This window comes from Pempheris klunzingeri, chromosome 22 (assembly GCF_042242105.1).
Source record: "Pempheris klunzingeri isolate RE-2024b chromosome 22, fPemKlu1.hap1, whole genome shotgun sequence".
Classification (NCBI taxonomy): domain Eukaryota; kingdom Metazoa; phylum Chordata; class Actinopteri; order Acropomatiformes; family Pempheridae; genus Pempheris; species Pempheris klunzingeri.
Window position 1 is genome coordinate 4,350,075 of NC_092033.1, and position 20,605 is coordinate 4,370,679.

General features: G+C 41.4%; 1 protein-coding gene across 2 annotated transcripts in view; it reads left to right on the top strand.

Moving 5' to 3' along the window:
• The window catches only part of tbc1d22a (TBC1 domain family, member 22a), a 112,737-nt gene extending 93,218 nt beyond the window's left edge, over positions 1-19,519 (top strand). For both annotated transcript variants that reach the window (XM_070853764.1, XM_070853763.1), the window contains exons 13-14: positions 1,415-1,510; positions 18,451-19,519. In XM_070853764.1, the coding sequence (XP_070709865.1) occupies positions 1,415-1,510; positions 18,451-18,579 (225 nt within the window). In that variant the 3' untranslated portion in view covers positions 18,580-19,519. The remainder of the gene's footprint in view (positions 1-1,414; positions 1,511-18,450) is intronic.
• Positions 19,520-20,605: the final 1,086 nt, after the last annotated feature.

Genomic DNA, 20,605 nt, shown 5'->3' on the forward strand with positions numbered 1-20,605 from the left:
CTCACACACAAACAAACACAACCACACTCTCAGTTGGGAAATTCAGAAAAATTCGTTTAACTAAGCGGGAGGTAAAGTGAGAGGAAGCTCAAACAACAGGAGATGTACACAATGGCGTAGGGAGGATCAATCTGTCTAGAAAAGACCAAACATAAGAGGAGCAATGATGCAGTAAAGGAGAGCTGACATCCAGTATGTTTTTGAGACAGTTTCATATCACACCATGTCTGTGTTTAAGTCTATCAATCTACTGTTCATCTGTTTATTCCTTCATCCCCTCCTAGAGGGAAATTCTGTTATCACAGCAGAAAGGCAGTTTCTGTTCATTCCTGCAGGGTTGCGGCTCACTGTTGCACAGAAATGAGTATGGTTGTTAAAAAGCAACACTTCAAGTTGGTTACTTAGACAAAGTGGAAATGAGCAATGCTACACCCTCTAATTTAAATGCTGTAAACATGGCTGAACTATTTGAATGTCTGTGTCACTTTATTAACCCACCTGTGAGGCTACAGAGCATAATACAGTCTTAAAGAGTATTTTTGTGTGAGTTTGTTTCTTAAAACTGTCAATGTAATAAAGTTTGAGTGTATGTTAACATAGCTGTTTGTCTTCACCACCACATGGTATCGAAGTAGACACATCAGAGAGCGTACTTGCAGAATAATTGATGATGATGATCATGAATTCATGCTGTGAGTGTGTGTATGTGTGTGTTTCTTCCTCTCAAGTACATGTTGCTAGCAGAGCCACAGACTCAAAAGTGCAATTCCTCACTTAAATTCCATGAACTTCAAGCTAGAATAACATATTTTGTGTGGGGAACCAAACCCCCTGACAAACATGCCAGAATGCATAAGATGCTCTTTGGATATTACACCTCACCTTTATGGCAGCATATACTCCTATTTCACTCACATTTAAAGGCCCTGGTAATTATCATCCCCGTGATCGGGCTCTGGAGAAAGGATGAATAGAAAAAGGAACATCTCATCCTTTGTCTTTAATTCCCCCCGCTCACTGCCGACTCATAAAAAAAAGTGATCCACCAAACGTAGGAAGGAGCTAAAATAAAAAGCTGTGCAAAGAAGAGGGGATTTGTATCTCATCTCCGTCGCCCAGCAAATGTAAATTTCTGAATTGTGACAGAAAAATGTTTCATATTCTTTCCAGCTCCTCTCCCTCTTTTTGTGTAAATGACTGAATACATAATGCAAAAATGATATTAAATCTTTCAAAAATGAAGCTGTGAGCAAGTTTAGGGTAGTTTGAACGTACTGAGATGCTTTCCTTACATCCATATGCTTCTATTGCAATGCTGTGACGGAGCTATCGTTTGTTTCTGGGCTGTGAAATGTTAAACTTGCTGAAAATCTGTGTTTTACATCTCTCTCTCTCTCTCTCTCTCCCACACTAGGCTGAACCAGAGGGCTTCTCCCATTTCCACCTCTACGTGTGTGCGGCCTTCCTGGTGAGGTGGAGGAAAGAGATTCTAGAGGAGAGGGATTTTCAGGTAATGCGCACAGAAGACACAGGGGGCGCCATGGAGCTTTGTGTTCCTATTTAAAAGGGAAGCGCACACACTGACATGCACACATACATAAGGACATACAGCTGGTGACGCTCATGGTGATATTCTGTACATAGCTGCGTATCAATGTAAATGAAGCTCAGATGTCCCGGCCGTTTGCAAAAACTACATCAAAACAGTCCACCAGACTGCTATAGCAGAGCTGTTCATGGCCTACATCCCTCTCCATTACCTCCCAGGTCATTAACTGTGAGGTTCAAAAGTCGTTGTGAGTGCATTAGTAGATGACAGTAGACAGCTGCCAGAAGGTGACTTTGGTTGCCAGCTCACTGGGGGACCTGGCTTCTTAGCAGTAGTAACACAGTCTAACATCATCACATACAAACATCATCTCTGCCTTTTGGCTGCTCTCTCTTTTTTTTTTCACCCTTTTTTCTTTTATGTCTGTTTTTCATTTCCTGTGAATATTAACATTCTTAAAAGCCACCACAGAAGAGAGATAGAGGAAAGACATAGCAGATATCAGTCGTTAGACCTGCTGTGCTGATGTTAGCCAGCTGAGTCTGGGTGATCAATACAGATTTTTAAGCGAAGTTCAACTCAGCACCGACCATACTGGGTAAAACATGTGTCCAGCTGGTGATTATCACACTAACATCAGCCTGCAGGAAGTCCAAAGTGCTCCTCTGCTCTGCTCTCTCCTTTTGTCTGTACGCTGAGCAGCCATCCGTATTATCTTTATTACCTCACAAGATGGAACATTTACACAAATGCCAGGACACATTCCTCCCAACTCCACGTAGTTTTACAAACGGGCTGGTTTGCCTTACAGACTACCAAGTGCTGCTCCAAGGACAAAGTATCCATCCTCATGACAATGAGAGGAAGAGAGGAGGCTCGGAGGGAGGAGAGGATCAGGGTGGCAACGAGAGGGTCACAAGAGGGGTAGAAGGAGTAAGCAGAGATTAAACTTTAGAGCAATGGAGGGATAAAAGAAGGGTTGTTTTTATACCGAGAGTACTTTTATAGTGTGGAACACTTTGTGTAATATTATACCGCTGTGCTATTATTCTCAAAGACTCAATTTTACTCTGAGCAGTGTTACAGATGATTAATTATAGCTGGCTATGCAGTGGGCTGGAGCTTGCACACATGTAAGGCTTAAAGGCCACCTTTTGAAATGGACAAAACAATAAACAATGGGGCTGCTACATCACCGGTTTCCAAGTGAAAGAGAGTGAAACCTTCAAGAAGTTGATACGTGAACACTAGATATGTGCACACACTGAGGGTTTTTTTTACAGTGAGAGTTTCCAGAGAACATACGTTACACCAAATGTTTGTTTTTTATGATCTAAAGGCAGTACATTTCAATTTAAGTAGAGGTCAAGTAAAATAGGTAGAGTAAGTAAAGGTGAGATTTCCCCTGCACTGCCACATGTGAAGGGTTTTTTAAATGAAGAATAAACTCTCAACCAGGACAAATCTGAAACCTGTGTCCCACAGTGCTGCTACGAATGACACCATGGCTCATAGTCTATGTGACTTATGCCAGTGTGGCTGGTTTTTATTCATTGAAATCATTGTCGATTATCCCTCACTTTGAATGAGAAATGACTCTCAGCACTTAAGAGGTCAAGCACATCTGTCTTTGACTGCAGCTCCCTTCAGGTGGTTACATTTAAAAAAAAAAAAAAAAAAAAAGAGGAATAAAACCAATACAGTTACAACTAACACAAGGGGACCACTCCATCTTTTCTGTCCCACTATATAATAATTCAGAAGAAGCCTTCAAAAGTGTTAGCAGTCTGAGGGTTACAGTTCTAAAGAACCTGTGCTTTAGATGGAGGCCAGTTGATTAAAGCTGATTCACCCACTGAGTGAGACACTGGAGGCTGTCAGAGTTTGAAGATGAGACATCAACTGACTCATCTGTTCTTACTTTTATACTCTTCTTACCCTCTCTCCCCTTTCCCCTTTTCTCTCTCTCAAGTTCAAGCTCAAATAAGATTGCTACTTTTTGCTGGACTCCATTTCAGAACTTAAGATGGTTATAGGTTTTCTTTTGAAATGGATTCCTGCAGCGTTTTGAGCTGTGCACACAGAAGAGCCTCGCTAACCTTTGTGTAGTTACAGTGTCTCCACTCTTGCGGAAAAAAAAGATAAATCAATGCGTTTATGGAGATATTCATCATTTGAACAAGACTAGACATGCAGACTGAGAGCAAATGGAGTCTGTGGGGGAGTCAACAATGGCAGACTTGAAGATCTTCATGAATTTTCTCAACACCATCAGCTTTAAGACAGCTAGGTTCATTTTAGCCTGATCAGAATGTGTGCACCCACAAGTATGAGAGAGAGACGTTACTGTGAAAAGAAACAAGCCTTTACTTTCCGCTGGTAGAATTTCCTTCTCTCTGTTTGTCAGCCATGCTAGCAGCACGGCTCTAGGGATGGCAACGTCAGTCCATCGGTCAGTTCGCCACGTTGGTGAAGTCTCAAACAGCCACCAGTTGGATTGCCATGACATTTTGCACAGATGTTCATGGTCCCTGTTGACTTTGGTGATGCCCTGGCTTTATTTTTTAGCACCAACAACCATTGAATGGATTTCCATTGATATTTGGTACAGATACCCAGTGTCCTGTTTTAATCTTGTTTCTCTGCTGTTGCACAAAATTGAAAACCAAGTTCACTGTGCCTCTCTCCAACATGTACTCAGTGCAGTGGTAGTTCAGGACTTCAGATTCCTAAAAAAACATTTTAAACAGTAGGGATAGTACCTATAAAATGCATATACTTTCCCATCTATGATAAATCACAGGCTCTGTAGATGCACAGTGTCCTCAGTGGCAGGGACAATGAGGCCTTTATTTAAAACAGCCTCACGTCACCGACATGTTTCTGATATTTAATCTGACTTATCCCTATTTTCTGATCTGCCCCTATTTCTGTTCTGTTTCTATATTCTGTTGATGCTCAACACTCTGCCTATTGTTACATGTTGTCTTGTTAAATTTGGGATAATGAACACTCCTAACACCATTAATCCCATCAGTAAAACAGCAGTCACGCCGTACACTTTGTTTCTCTTGTCACTCTCAGGAGTCTCTTCCATGTCCCTACCTGCCTGCTCATAAACAGATGCAGCCAAATGTCATCCTGGCATTTTACCCTGCGCAGTGTAAAGCAAATGAGCTCTCATCGCCTGTTTGTTTGTGTCTTCACTGGAAGTCTGTTGTCTGTACTTTATGCAACACAGATGTCCTGTGTGTGTGTGTGTGTGTGTGTGTGTGTGTGTGTGTGTGTGTGTGTGTGTGTGTGTGTGTGTGTGTGTGTGTGTGTGTGTGTGTGTGTGTGTGTGTGTGTGTGTGTGTGTGTGTGTTGTCTGGCTTAGTCTGTCAGTGTCGCAGACAGGATTTATATATATTCAGCTGAAAAATGTGAACTTACAGTAAAACTTTGTAAATCTTAGCATGAGTTTTTAATTTGTAAAAAAAACAAAAAAAAACTTGTCTGCGGCTCTTAACAAAAATTAAATGTGGATGTTCTTGTGCACTTTGGTGTCGTAGGGGTTGTGGCTCTGACAGAAAATTGAGTGATCAACCAAATATTAATGCAATTTACTAAGTACTTTTTTTGACACAGATTAGTGTCATTGCGTAAAGAGAAAAAGTAAAGATTTCTTCTCTTTGCAGCTTTAGTGGTTTAATTCCAAGAGATTTTTGCTTCTGATCCACTGAGCCTCAGAGTTCAAACGTGGGCCTGCCAGGTTCTTAAGGGCCTGTTGAATAGCTCTTATCTCCACATGCTTCACCCAGCAACCCTCGTGGCATCTTTCCTCTTATGTCGGCCTTTCTTTCTCTTTCAGTCTTGCTGTCTGTCACTCTGTTTCTCTCTCTGTTACTAATTCCCAACTGCTCTGTTTTTGCCGCTTTTTATTTCTCTGTTCTCCTCAGTTTCATCTTTTGTATACTTTTACTGTTCCCCTCAATCTTTCTTTCATTCTTGTTTTTCTGTCTTTCATTTCTCTGTGTATCTCTGTATATTCTGGTTTTTCTTGTCCTCCTTAATCTGCACACTTTGGCGCGTCATCATTGGCATCATGAGTAGAGTAGAGGGCTTCTATGGATGGCAATGAGCGTCCAGACTGAAGACTGAAATATCTCGGCAACAATTTGATGGATTGCCATGAAATATTTGCTGATCCCTTAGTTTTATTCTTGTTGCACCATGAGCTTTACGTTACGAAATGTCTTGACAACTACAGTATGAAAGGATTGCCATAAAATGTTGTACAGACAATAATGTTCCCCACAGGATCAATCAAATCATGTAGTGCCGTCTTCGTGCCCAATACTTTGTTTCCTATCACCACAATATTCCCATCAGCATCCGCTAGACTTTTGCTCTGCTTAAAGTCTCGTTCTGGCCTCCTCAGCCAAGAAAATGCCCATACAAATATACCAAATGCTTCTAGCAATATAATAACAGTTTCCAACCTCTTCTCATCAATCTACTTATTATTACACGTAATTGCTGGTTCCGTTTCCCCAGGCCTGGAGGCTAACTAGACCTATAACTGCTAGTTGGCAATGTACAACATTAACAGCTTCTTGTTTTGTGTAAAAGTTGTTAATTAATGGTTTTATTGATTTGTGCTTTGCCTTGCGTGCTACTGAAATACATCAATTTCTTGTAAAATCCTAATACGTAGATTTCACCCCTTCTAAAAGCTGTGGAGGTTACAGGTTCAAACTCTCATATGCAAATGTGAGTGTTTGAAAACTAAGTTTCTCTTTTAATAATTTTGTTTAATGCACATAAGTCTCTAAATCTGCTCAGTCCCTTCAGTGTAGTCACTCACCGTGTAAAAGTGTGAGCTAATTGTCTTTAATGTAAAATGTAGATGCAAGGAGCTGCAGTGTATGACAGGCTGCTGGCGAGTTACATGCTTAAGGTCCTGAGTGGGAACACGAATGATGGATTCACTTTAATAATTTTAATTAAAAAATGCATGCAGAAAGCAATTTAAAAAGAATAATTCATGCATTGTTATCAAACATAGTGAGCAGAGTAACAGTGAATCTCCTCTCCTGGTTGTGGGATTGGATTTGTTAAGCTGCTAAATGAAAAGCAGGAGGAGTACGGCACTCCCCAAGCAATCTGCCCTCCACCGTTCCACCTCAGCTAGCACACTACTGCTAACTCCAGGTCTGGACTGCATGGATAAGTTAGCGTGTGCACCTCACACACACATTTTCATGCATTTTCTCTTTCATTCAAAGCCATATGCTCAGACACAACAACAAGAACATGCATATAAACAATTCTCTTTCACACTGAACCATTTTATTTATTTTCTCCTGTCACACACATTCACTCTCACTCACACACAATGCGCACAGTTGTCGGCAAGCGAGGAGATATTATGCAGGTATGTGTCGGCTGTTTTTAGTAGGGCCAGCGCAGTCAGCACCATTTCCCATTAGTCTGTGCAAACTACAGGCACCAACAGGGCCACTGCAGTACTACCTCTCAGTGACTTTGAAAAACCCTGCACTCTGACTCTCCAAGCCTGAAAACTCTGAGTTGCTTGATTGTGGAGCTGTACCTCTGCTTGGAGGTTTGAGAACTGACCGCTCTGCATTAGGAAATGCTCTAAGGGTTCAAATGATCATTTGAAATCAATGAATAACCACAACCCAGCAGCCATAAATTCTGATTCATGAGGGTTCAATAAATATGCCAGAAAGAAGTGAATCATTGCTGTGTTGCTGCAATTTAGCCATTTTTCAATTTATTTCAAAAGATGACCTCATTAAAGACTTCTTTACATATAGTATCTGCCCGTTTGATGTTGTAATCTGTATCTTTACATTTTACTTGCAATATACATTTCTCTATATTCCCAATTAATTAATCATTAACACTAAAAATGTAAAAGAAACAGGCATTAAGTAGTTAACGGCTAGTATAATATATCAGAAGTATTTTCAGCATGCTCAAGGATGTTTAATTTCATTATCGGTGATTAAATTTTTTCCGTGCTGCAAATCAGCAGATTTGCAAGGACATGCTTACATTTGTGTCCATTCACAAACAAACCCAAGTTGATTATTTGTCAACACAGATTTCATGGCCATCATTAGAACCTCTTGATCTTGACCATCTAATAGTTTTTTTCCCCAAATAGTTTTTTCCCCCTGAGATTTCATTAGTAAGCGTTGCTGAACATTCTTCATCGTGAGGATCCTCATCGTGATCGTTAATGTGATGCCAAGCGTTTATGTGAATGCAAAGCTATTAGTTCTGTGTAAAGGGAATCTCACTGTCACTACAGTTTTCCCACAGACGGAGAGCAAATCTGTAGTGAGGAAAGAAAGTGAGAGGTGGAAGAGTGAAAGAGGGAGACAAAGGTTTGTTTTCACTTTAATTAATGGTGTGTGAAAAACTGTGGACCTTTGTAAATGTCAGCGTCTGTCCTCAGATCAGTTACGTGTGGAGAACGCCTTGGGTTAGGCTGCCTTGGCAATAAAGGAAAGGAAGGCACTCCAGTGTTCTGGAAATGTCAGCACTATTTCAATCACCATGATCGGGAACAACTTTGTTTGGATTAATTTTTACATTGTGGGAGGCCTCAGTTGTAGGAAAACATACATTTTGTCATCTGGCTAATGTTAGTTTGACCATTACAGTAGCTTGAGTTTGATTAAAGTGCTCCTGTTTTTATACGTATTTTTTTATTGTGTATATTTTAGTTGTTAAGTTTCCGAAAGCCCAAAGTGACATCCTCAATATTACAGCCCACAACCCAAAGATACTGAGTTTACTGTCATAGTAAATATACCAGGAAACATTCACATTTGATTGACTTGATTATCGTAGTCATAGTTGGCGATTAATTTAATAATTGACCACAGAGCAATTATTTGATTTATCATTGCAGAAAGAACATAAACTTCCCATTCATACACACATAGAAAGAGTGAATTGCATTGCTGTGTTTTGCCCATCTGCTTTGAAATAGCATGCAATTTACTTCTTTTCAGTATGTCAGTGGAAAACGATGTTTGTGTTATTTTGACTCTGAGTCTTAACTCTACTAATCTACCTACAAATAAATCCTCCAGTTTCTGTTCTTTGGGATGTTGTAGCTGCAGATCACTGACACCTTTATTTACAAGACCAATGATAAGTTTCCCCATTCAGAACACTGTGTTAAGCAGTTTGTGACTTTAGTATAGTCGGATATTTGTGCTTTCCCTGCCACGCTACTGTATATTGTCAAAAGAGAAACAGACATAGTTTTTATGTTTCTGACTTACCCCACACATTGTCCTAATAAACAGCGGTGGAAGAGGTAATCTGATCTATTACATGAGTAAAATAAAAAACACAACAAATTCCCTATGAAATGTTGTGGGGTAGAAATATAAAGAATCAAGTAAAATACAAATACCTCAAAATTGCACTTGAGTGCAGTACATGAATAATGTACTTAGTTACATTCCCCCCTGCTAATGAAGCTGTTTTTTTGCTTTGTGACACATTTCACAAAGATGTCTTTTAAAAGTTTGTTTTGGGTGAAACACAAAATTCATTCAGTCTAATTATCAGAACAAAGTGTGTCCCTGTCAGGACGCCAGAACAAATGCTTGAAAATTGGAACTCTCACGATTTAATCGGGACATCTGGTCACTCTAGATGTTTTATTCTGCCAACACAAATGCTGCAGAGTATTGTAAACGGTGTATTCCATAGGGTCTTTTAATGGAAAAGAAATCACTTTTCTCTGTATTTACTTCAATGCATTCTACAGGCACATTTACTTTTCATCATTTTATGATGTGATATGTTGAAAAAACATCTGGCCACCAAGTCTTTGAGTCTGCACCTTTAAAAACTGAACATTATAAGCTTGTAGGTAGAGTAATATTCATTGTTTTATTGCTGCAAATCTGAGTTGCTGTTGACCATCATGTATTTGTTTATTCTAGTATGTGGAGGCTCTCATGAGCTTCTTCATTTGAGTCCCCAGTTAGATCAGTCAGCCCGTTCTCATTCCCAGGGTGTCAAATGCTGCCGCTTTGGCATCTGATACCGACACACAAGGCAACTTTTAGTGTCTGTTTGTGTCTGTATGATACACTAAGGGCAATGTTCTGTGTAGCATCAATAAAAGTCTGCATATGGGGGTGGAGGGGGGGTTGGATGGCTCGAACACCAGACTTTGACCCAAGAGACTGGTGTTTGTGTCCAGTGTGAAACGTGGAATGGACAGCTGAATAGTTGCTCTGAGCGACACAGAAGGGTGCCCAGTGCTTCAGTATCAGACACCAAAGGGGGTGACAGTTGTCTGGATTTGATGCCCAGAGAATGGATGGGATCACCACCTTCCAATTTCCAGTAAAGTGCTGGATCCCTCCTCTGATAAATTTCATATTTTTCACCCATTTATCATGACAAGGCCTCCTCATTTTCTCCCCTGTAACTTTTTTTCCAAACTTGGCTTGTATCGCACAGACCCTCTCAGGGGTTTGCAGCTTCTCTGATGGATGGCACTGTTAGTCAGTAGTGTAGAAACTGAGACAAGGCCACCCACAGTAAACAGCTTTTAATAATCACCCCGTTGATTGAGTGCTGCGCCCGATCTGGCATATGAATCTATTTGTGCCAAAACAATAGGAGAAGGAAAAAAATGAGGGGAAAGCAGAGGGCCTAATATGGTGGAAGTAATTATGTAGCCCTCCACCCCATCCTGCCTTTTATTCTGTGATATCAGTCTTTCATTGCTCCCCTTCCACCTACATGCTCTCCATCACTGACAACTAAAGTTTTCTTTAGAGTCTTGGGATAAAATGGCCGTTTTTTTTACTACTTTTCATTTTACCTTTGTGTTTCCCATTAAAACTGTTTAGCTAGGTTTCTTTGTGTTTGTGTCTTTGACACCGACGGGCGGTCTGAGACTCTGAAGAGTTAAAGCTAACTTGCACGGACTCGTACGCTGAATTATTGTGGCGTATGATTGTGACGACCGAAGCTGCTTGGAGAGCCGGTAGTGATCAGTCATGGCGTGACATTGAATAGACATAAAGCAAGTATGTGCTAAAATATGTGCAGTTGTATATTAGCTGTAGCTGTGTTGTGTTAATGCTCTGTTGATCAAGTTTTCCATTGCCAGGAATCTCCTAAAAGGATTTATCAACTTAAAACAAGTGTCATCGCTGACATTATCATTTGCTGAGGTTTATCCACAACAGAGAGGAAAATGGAGATTGCAAGAGAAGCAGAGTTTTGACTTTTTTGCCCTGAGATAACAAAATAACAGGAGTTGCTCCATCAGCCCGTGAGCCAACTGCATGCCCCCCTGTTCAACTCAGTTAAGACAAAAATGCCAAATAAACAGCAATATCGACCTGCTTGTAAGGAATAAACAGACTGCAGCAGGAGGAGAGGGAGAAACCGATTTTTAAGAAGAAGTGAAGAAAGGAAATTTATAGAACGGCCTGGGTCATGAACTGAGACATAAATATTGAATTTTAAATTTAAATTCAAAGCGAGAACAGAGGCATATCTGCTGCTGGTTTTTTTTTTCAGGGATTGTGAACTCTTGATTAGGCTGGCATTAACCTCTCTGACAGCGGGTGACGGCTGGAGTTAAACTGCTAAGGCTCTATTTTTCTTTTGTAGGATTTAGTATGTTTGAGTTCATAGGGCATCTGCATCATAAAGCTCCCACTGAACTGCTCATATTGCCAATTTTGCAAAGCAGTAGACAACATTGTGTTACAAAAAACAGATATGCGAAATTCATTGCAGTGCATTCCCTCATACATTTCTTAAGTGTGAAAGCAAAACAGTTTGGGGCAGTAATGGTTGAAGCAAAAGGGACAAATGGTTAAATATTGACCGCTCTTGAACTTTGAAGATGTACGTGCTGAAAAGTGAAACCACTCAAGCAGAGTGAAATACGACTATAAATGCTTCAATACACAGAGGAGGCACAGACAACTGTTTTAGTGCTTGGGTTGCTTTTGGCTGCATTTTTTCTAGAGGTTATTGAACTTGTCATTGGGCTGGCATTGACTGGTACAGAATGGGTGCAAGGATAAAGCCTGCTGACTGTGAGCGTGAGCTGTTAAAAGCAAAGAAATCCAAGTTCTTTTTCTCGTAGAGGAATATCTATTTGCTCTTTTACTTTTTTTTAGTTAGAAATAAAGCCACTAAAATGCAGCTTTTTATGAGGTGTCAGTAGGGGTTGGAGTATCCAAATGATGAACCTCAGCACTAACGCCCACATATGTGGTTTCATGTGTACTGAAAGCTTTCAACCAATCTGTCATCCGTTCTCTCAGGCTTTAATCTTACTCACACTCCCACAGTATTCAAATTACCAAAGGTTGTGCCCACATCCCACATGTCTCCTCATCTTTTTCCTTTAATAAAGGATGTTGAAGGACTTTATGAATTTGTTTGGTTTATACAATGTTGAACTGACGTTGATCTGCTGGACGCTAAACATGTTCAAAATACATGAATGTCAAATGAGAAAATTGTTTAAATCTGTTTACATATCCACTTTTTTTTCCCAGTACTTTTCAGGACAGCATGAAATTTTCAGGCAGCAAAAGATTTTTAACAATCAGTCGGGAATTCACATAAGCCTGTCTGGTTTGTGGTGCATCAGTAGAACAATGAGATAAAAGTTTGGGCTCTAATGCTTAATAATTTGGCTACTGCTGCTTAAACTGTGGTATAACTGTGGCAATGTGATGTAAGAGGCCAATACACGGATTCATGTGAATGAATGTCTCTCGAATGTAAACATGATAGCGCTCATTGAGGTAAAAAGGTGCAAGTAAAACCTCCAATTAGAGGCAGAGTCTCTGTCCATGGTGCTGAACCGAGTGTGACTCCACAGTAGCAAGAAAGACAAGACAAGACTTTGCCTGCAGACGTGGCAGTTCACAAGGTGCTCCTCTAAACGTAGCAAAGTGCTGCCAGTGTTCAACATGACCATAAAATTAATGATTAATGCGTTAGTCACTTACAAGGCAAGTTTCTATTACAAGACATATTTGGCAGAAAACAAGTGATTTTTTCGTTGTAAGTGAACATTTTACTGATAAGTTCAGTAGCAACATGTTTGCAACTTGTCAGGTACATGAATTAAGAACATTTCCTCATTGTGTTAATTGAAATTCAGTTGGCATTAAGTTTCCCTCAAAAAATTGGCCTTGTAACCAGTTATATGCAAATGTACCTTCTAGGAGACAGAATTAGAGAGGGAATTGTGCTGTGTAAGTGTGCCGTGTTCAGCACCTTGGACAGAGACTGTTACCCCATTCTCGTTGTCTCATGAATGGCCAATCATTTTTTTTATTTCCATGGCTTTTAGGTTTTTTTTCATGGAGCATTTACAAGTACCTAAACTGTGTTTTTGCCTTTTGTAGGCTCCTGTATGTGTGTGCCAAAAGCTACTGTGCATGCATACAGCCATGCTAAAACGTGGTCACGGGGAATCTTCTCTGTTTTATACTGCAGTGCAGCTGTCTTTTGCCCATTAAGGCAGGAGAGATGTGTGTTTCTGCAATGCTGAGACAGAATTACTGCGTGGTAATGACAGTAACTCCTGCACTGTATGGCTGCTGTAAAGCAGCATGTTGTGAAATTATTTGACTACATGTAGCTTTCCTGAACATGTTACCTTCTCTTTTGGTCGCTCAAGTGGCAGATTGAACCCTGAGCAATCTGAATGCAGCATCATGCAACTTCTAATCCTCATGGGCTACAACCACCTGCATACATCTGTGGTGAATCTGAGTGCCCTCTACTGACATTGTACTGTAACCCAAGGGCCCTGCAGCAAGGCAAAGATGTGGCACTTAAATGCAGCTACGTTATTAATCCACAGAGCTTTTTAAGTGTTTTGTTTTTTTTGAGCAGCCAGCCTTTTTACAAGACAACTTGGCCGTGTCATCCTATGCTAGCTCTTACCTCCACATGCTACAGTGCCCCATTCCTATATTAGCACCCACTGTTTGCCAGAGTGCCCATTTTGTGTAATTATATGAACTACAGCAAGCTAATGGCCCTGACAGAGCAGTGCCTAGGCCCATTACACCTCAGGGTGCTACAAAACACCATTACCACCACCAGCAACCTGGAGTGTTTGTGCATGTAGGTGTCTGTGTGTGTGTGTGTGTGCCCGCAACCTCATTTCTAGGTGTGTATTCATGTAGATGTGTTGGATAAAGGGGGTCGGAGGTGGAATCATACATGTCAAAGAAGCACAACAGCTACTACAGACGATTGCCATTTTTAGCCACAAATGTATGTTGCTGTGTTTGTGCGCATCAACACCTGTCATCTCTCCCCCATTAATTTCTCCAGGGCTTTCACTGTTTGCTGCAGGGAGCTGTAGTTGACACCACAAGAAAGACAGCGAGGCACCTCGCAAGACTTTGGGCACTCATTGTACTCACTTCACTTAGCACCATCTCATTCTGCCAGCAAATAGACCATTTGGTTCACAGGAAGAGCGTGCTTTAATTGTGTGTTTTATCTATGTCTATATATGTGTGTGTGTGTGTGTGTGTGTATGTGTGCATGCTTGCAAAAGTGTGTGAGTTCAGCAGAGAAGCCGCCATATCTTCAGAAAGCTTCAGTCACTGCGTTAATAGTATTTGAAGTAATATTTCTGTGTGACTCCATTTGAGGCCTCAGCTCTGTTTATCAGCTCTCCTTCGCCTCAGATTATTTAGCTTTATTTACTCTACATCTGCTTTAAGTTTTGCCATTCTCCAAGGAGGAAGATTTTACCCTGAGTGTGTGTGGCTTTAGAAATGTGAAGTGGCGATGAGGATAAGAGTGTATTAAAGCAGCTCACCTCAGTCAGATGCAGGTGAAAACAATAACTATACGGCAGTGAGTAACTTTCACTTGACAGCGGCCTTGCTGTCTGTATCACCATTATGTTATCCCATTCACTTTTTGAAGAAAGAGCCTTTGCCCTCGCTCTATTGACAATCTGCTTTCCCCTTTGTATCAATAGCCATTAACCACTTTAAGCCTTGCCAAGTGTAGGAGATGGAGAGCTAATTTTTTTGGTAGCGTACTGTATACAGTAGTGGTGGATCAATGTGTTTGTTTGTTAGTTAGCATTGTGGGATAAATGGATATTCATGCCTGAGTAACCACACACACACACACACACACACACACACACACACACACACACACACACACACAACAAGGTTAGCTACATAAATCCATACGACTACAGTCCACACACATCTCTGTCTCCTTTTCTTTGTTGTCAGTGCCTTCAATTCCTTCTCTGAGATATACACTAATTGCATACACGGCCTCTTCTAGTATGTGTTCAACATACAATGAATTTCATGGCATCCACAGATTCTTTTTTTTCTCCACACACACTCATTCACTCAGACACTTGTGGCCTCTCAGCGTGGAGTGTTGCCACCTGTGTGGAGTGAAGTGAGTGTAGCATTCCCCCCTGACAGCGAGATGTATGCAATTAAACCGTATTAAAGTCATTAACCCAACAGAAGTGATAGCCAGCAGATGGTAACCGCGCAGAAATATGATCTTAATGAAGCTCCTCAGTCACTATGGTTGTGTACTTGTGTGGTGGAGCATGCATGAGAGCACTCGTGTGTACGTCGTGTGTATGTTTGGACGTGCTGCCTAACGGCTGTTACACTTGAGGCAGCACTTGATTAGACGGTGGTTGGTCCTCCTCCCGTATCATAGCAATTAGTGTATATTGTTGATTTATAAAGATATGGTAGCACATGGTAAATTTCCGTCCTACTACTAATCCATCTCTATGGAGGCCAAAACAGGCTACAAGGACGACATTTTATTCTTGGTCTGGATGTAAGCTGTGCATATTAACATCCGCGGTTTAGCGATTCTCTTTAGTAATTTGACAGCTTTTGTGTACATTTTTTCATTCTAAAGAGGTGAATTTAAACCCATGTTGGAACTATTTCTGGAAAAAGTGTGACTAAAAAAGTTTTAAGCCCCATTTCTACTGACAGCTGCTGCCTGACATCTGTCAACTTACACGGTGTGCTTCTGACTGGCACATGTCACAACCCTGTGCAGCCTACAAACTTTGATACAAGACATGCTTGCCCCTTTTTTTCAAGTTCACATAGCACTGCTTCTGTACCACTAATGACTCAAAAAGTCTGTCCTTTCACAACGTTCAGCACTTACGAGGACATATTGAGCTGCTATAAAAGTGAAGCGAGCAAGAAAGGTGAACTAGCTTCCACAGCCGAAGTAGAAGCTAGCCTAGCTTGCTGAAGCTAACACTTTCTCCTTGTGGATATTAATTTAACACCTTCTGACTAACCGGCAGCTCTCGCTCACTCAGTGCTGTGTTCCTCTCCTATTATACAAAGGATGGGGGACTGGATAGTGTTAGCTGTCTGTCTAGGTACGTACGTAATGATGGCTAATAACTACACCCACCACAACATTACCCTGTGATTCAAATCACAACACTGAGTAATGCATGTTAAGAAGATAAATACTCACTTTATTTATTTATTCATTTATTTATTTATTTAAATCTGTTGCAGTAAAATCAGGCAGCATTTCCCATCCCATGTGTTAAAAGTTTGCTGTAATGCAACATCAGCCGAACAATATTTGCCTCAATTAATAATCCACTGTTAACAAAAAACTGTAAAAAAAAAAAAAAAAAGAATAAATAAACTTTGTCTAGCAATGCTGCTCAGCATATATTAAATAATAATGTGTGTGTTGTTATTCTATAAGAAAGCCTTCCCTTTTCCTGAAGAGCCAGGGGCAGAGGAGTACAGTGGGGCAGGACCACTGGGGCGATGCACAAAGTAGTTACTACACATTCACATGTGATTAAAGTAGTTGCAGTATGAACAAATCTGTAATAATGGATTTCTCTTTTACCTGCTCCCTATTTGTGCTACTTAAAAGAAATATTTGTGATTTGTATTCTGCTTAATGTGACAGATGTTCAGCAGGACATCTGCAGTTCAAACACTTTTTTTTTTTTTTAAACTATGATTGTTTTCACGCGAGCAGACGTGACACAAACATGAATAAACAAACCACCCACGCTCACATGCAGCCCTTTAGCTGTGAGCAACATTGTTGGGTTTCGAATGCACGCGCGAGTGTGTGAATGCGAGAGAGGTTGAGTGATGAAAGGGGGAGAGCTGATGGCAATGCTCCGTTGAATACAGATGAGAGAAAGGCTTGCTGAATTCTGATCAGGCTGCCCCCCCCCCCTCTCTTTCTTCCGCTCTCCGTCTCTCTCCACCCCTCAGAGTGGACATACTTCAGAGATGTGCATCTTTGTGAACCAAGAGGGAAGTCATTAGGTCAACCTTTCAAAGTCAAGGTCCAGGTCTTCTCAAAGGATATTATAATGTTTTTCTTTAACTGTAGAATTAACAAGCAGATGGATTCTGATGAGCGATATGGAGCAGCTTTTTTGAGGGAATCTGATCATGAGCTGAGAGTCCTGCTTTATGTTTGACGGCACCCGAGGCCGAATTCGTTAACATTTTTAGCAGCCCTCACTCACTGCCTGAGAATTTTTCAAATACTCCTACAGGGTTTTAACACATTCACAGGGCCCAAGGCTCATGAAAGTCAGTCAACAAAATAATCACCAGCCACTCTTTCAGTTAAACAAGGAGAAACAACATATTTTAAAAATGTAGTATATGTCAAAAAGCGAGTTTCAGGGTCACCTTTAAGTTATTCAGGAGACGGGGTGAAAGGCAGCTGCAGCCTAATCCGAAGGATCTGGCGAGGATGGCAGTTTGGAGCTTAATTATTTGAAGAAAACTTGTACTTTTCCCACTCTGACTTGGAATACAAATGCTTTTTGTTGAAAAGTCATCAGGGTCGTCTCACCGGCTCATTAAAAACGTGCAAGGAAGGAAAAAATTAATGGAGCCAAACACCCTCAATTTAATATGTAGGAGGGTAAAATAATGAAAAGTGCCTTGCTGTGGTGAATATGCCCACCTGAAGTTTGTGTAGTTTGACTTTCTTAGTTGTTATAGAAAGATCAAGTTGGAATAGACATAAAAATCAGAAGCAGTTTGACAAACAAGTGATTACAGTTACATTCAAATACTTAAACTGGTGTTAACGTACTTTTTGTATCGCATCCTTTCAGACAGCAGCAAACTGCTCAGGAGTCAGATGAGCACAGACACCAGAACACCCAACGTGATTTGTCCTTCGATGTGATTATCAACACCATGATTGGTTGTAAACCCTGTTGTCACGGCAATGATTTCAGCCCTGATGATGAAAGCTCCCGGGACAGTGATCCATCGCATGCACGTACACACACTCAGAATCAGTCTGTCTCCCTGCTAACCAGCCTCATTCCCCTTCGAGAGAGAGGCATTAGTTGGCGAGATTGAACTTGCATGTGTGTGTGTGTGTGTGTGTGTGTGTGGGGGTGTGTGTTGCTGTTGTCTGCCTTCTTACTTACATAGTAATGTACCGAACAGGAATCTTGGGAAAGGCTCGAGCTCCACCGAATTGTACTTGACACTTTTTTTTCATTCTTTCCTGATTTTCTTGTTCCCGCGCCGGCCTCTCTATCTTTTTCCTCTTTCTCTCTCACAGCTGTTATTAACCCACTTTGACTGAGCTAATAACATCTGTGTCACATTCAAACACACAGGAAGAGACAGAAAGCAAGTGTAACTGTGCCTTTCTGCCACACAAGCATCACACCAGCACACACAGGACCCCAGAGGGTTTACAGCACTTTGTGTGCTTCCAACTGCTTTTCTAGATTCTTCTTTCTCTTACAGTTTTATATTTAACCATCTCTCTAAACCATGTGTTCTTTCTTTCTTTTTTTTCCCCAACAGGGTCTGATGATCCTCTTGCAAAATCTTCCCACAATGCACTGGGGCAACGAGGAAGTGAGCGTGCTGCTGGCTGAAGCCTACAGGTTGAAGTTTGCCTTTGCTGACGCGCCCAACCACTACAAGAGATGATGAGCGTGGCTCTCTGCAGCTGTTCCCCTCCTCCTCCTCCTCCTCCTCCTCTCATTCCTCATTTCCTGCCCTGCAGTCGTCCACTGAACTTAGAGGCCTCTATTCTTACATAGAGGGACCTCCCCTTTTCTTAACCTCCCTTTCCTATATCGCCCAATGGGCTTTTCAGCTACTAAGAGATTTGAATCAACCAATGACTGAGAGGACGTGCGGTGTAGCATTCTAACGTGTTGATGTGAAGCCTTTTTTTAAATTATTTTTCTCTGATCAGCTCCAAACTGCGCACTCGGTCCAGTGCAGAACCCTTCTCATCGTTGAAGACCACCACTTTTTGTTGGAGTTCGGTCGACTCAAGCTGACGCCTCATAGTACAGCCGGCCTGATGCCAGACCATGAGCTGCTTCTCAGCACCGGTGGAAAAACATACTTCTCTGCTAGTTATTTTATCCAGTACCATGGCAATACATTGTTTTCTGTTCCAGGAGGCAGAAACTAGACCTTTTTTTTTCAGTTTGCAAAGAAGGTTTACATATCGGAGCCCTCTCTCCAGATCTCAACACACTTTCCTCTCCTGCATCGAGCCAGGACGGACACAGTTTGTTTCCCTTCAAACACACCTTCGTCCTGTCCTCCCACCCGCACTGCAGCATCACAGTGTTTGACTGCGAGACAAACAGTGGTAAGAGGAGAGTCACATTGACATTAGAAAAAATAGCAAGCCATTAGGAGTAAGAAAGCTACTTATTCCCACTCTTTAGATTTTCCTTAGCCTTGCTTTATATGAATATATTATATATATTAACTACCCCTCCTGTCTGAACCCAGGACTACCTCAGAACACACATTAACACACAAGTAGTGAGAACTAGACAGAACAATAACACACATATTTGCGCCTGTTTCGGTACAGTGAGATACAAACACATCAGTACGGGCAGAAATTGAATCATCCTCATGGAAGCTGAATCTGGAATAAATGCGCTTCACAGGGTTGTCTTTGAAGTAAAGATCCAAATGAACAGTTTTGCCTTAATTGAAATACATAGTGTCTTCTGTTCTCCCTCACCCCTGACTATCCCTCCGTCTTTTGAGAACAGGCTTTAGGAGTCACTCAGTTTTAATTGTTTGGTGATTCCAGCAGCAAACACAAATCTGAACATTATTCAGAGATTCTTATTAATATGTCATCCTCAAGGCCTTCCTTGTCAGGTGTAGTCAGTTTTAATACATCTAATCATACAAAAGCAGCAGAGGCATGGGGTGTTTTTCTGCAGCCTCTATGTTGAAGGGAGCAATCACACACGTTTGATCCATACTGGTTTTCCTAATTGAATCACGTGTAACCAGCATCGGGCTTGATAACCTCCATATGGTCATAAAAAGGTAATCAGGGTGTAGTTGTGTGCGTCATCGCCTTTCCTCCTAACTGGAACAGACCCTTTGTTGTACATAAAGAAGATGACGAAATAGAGCAGAATCATGGCTTTGAATGTCTTTCTCCGACATGACAGACGTCAACGGCTTTTAACACATGGCAACTATTAAAGTCACCCTTTAATGTAAAAGACTTCTGCATATAGCGAGCTGCACATACATGAACAAAGCCAGCTGGTGCATTTAGATACAACCTTGTTGTGTTTGTGCACACGACTCCCTGTGTAACACTGGGCTTTGCAACTGTACCGTCACTGCACCTTTCTCCTATTTCCCGCCTTTGTCGCATACACCGCTCTGTTCATAAAGAGCACATGGGATGTCTCACCCAAAGTCAGTAGCACCATATTGGTGTAATGCTGAGGGGGGGAGGGTGGTGGTGGTGGTGGTGGGGGATTTGGGGGCGTAATCAGACATTCACGACATAACACAAAGCCGTTAACGTTTGGAGCCTCCTGTTGTGACTCCGCCAGGATCCATTATTGTCACCCAGCCCGCAAAAGACGGTGTGCGTAGGTGTGTGAAGGAGAGATGGAAGGAGAGAGGGACGAGGTTGTGTTTCTTTGGAAGTTTCAGTGCTTTTTCTCTGAGA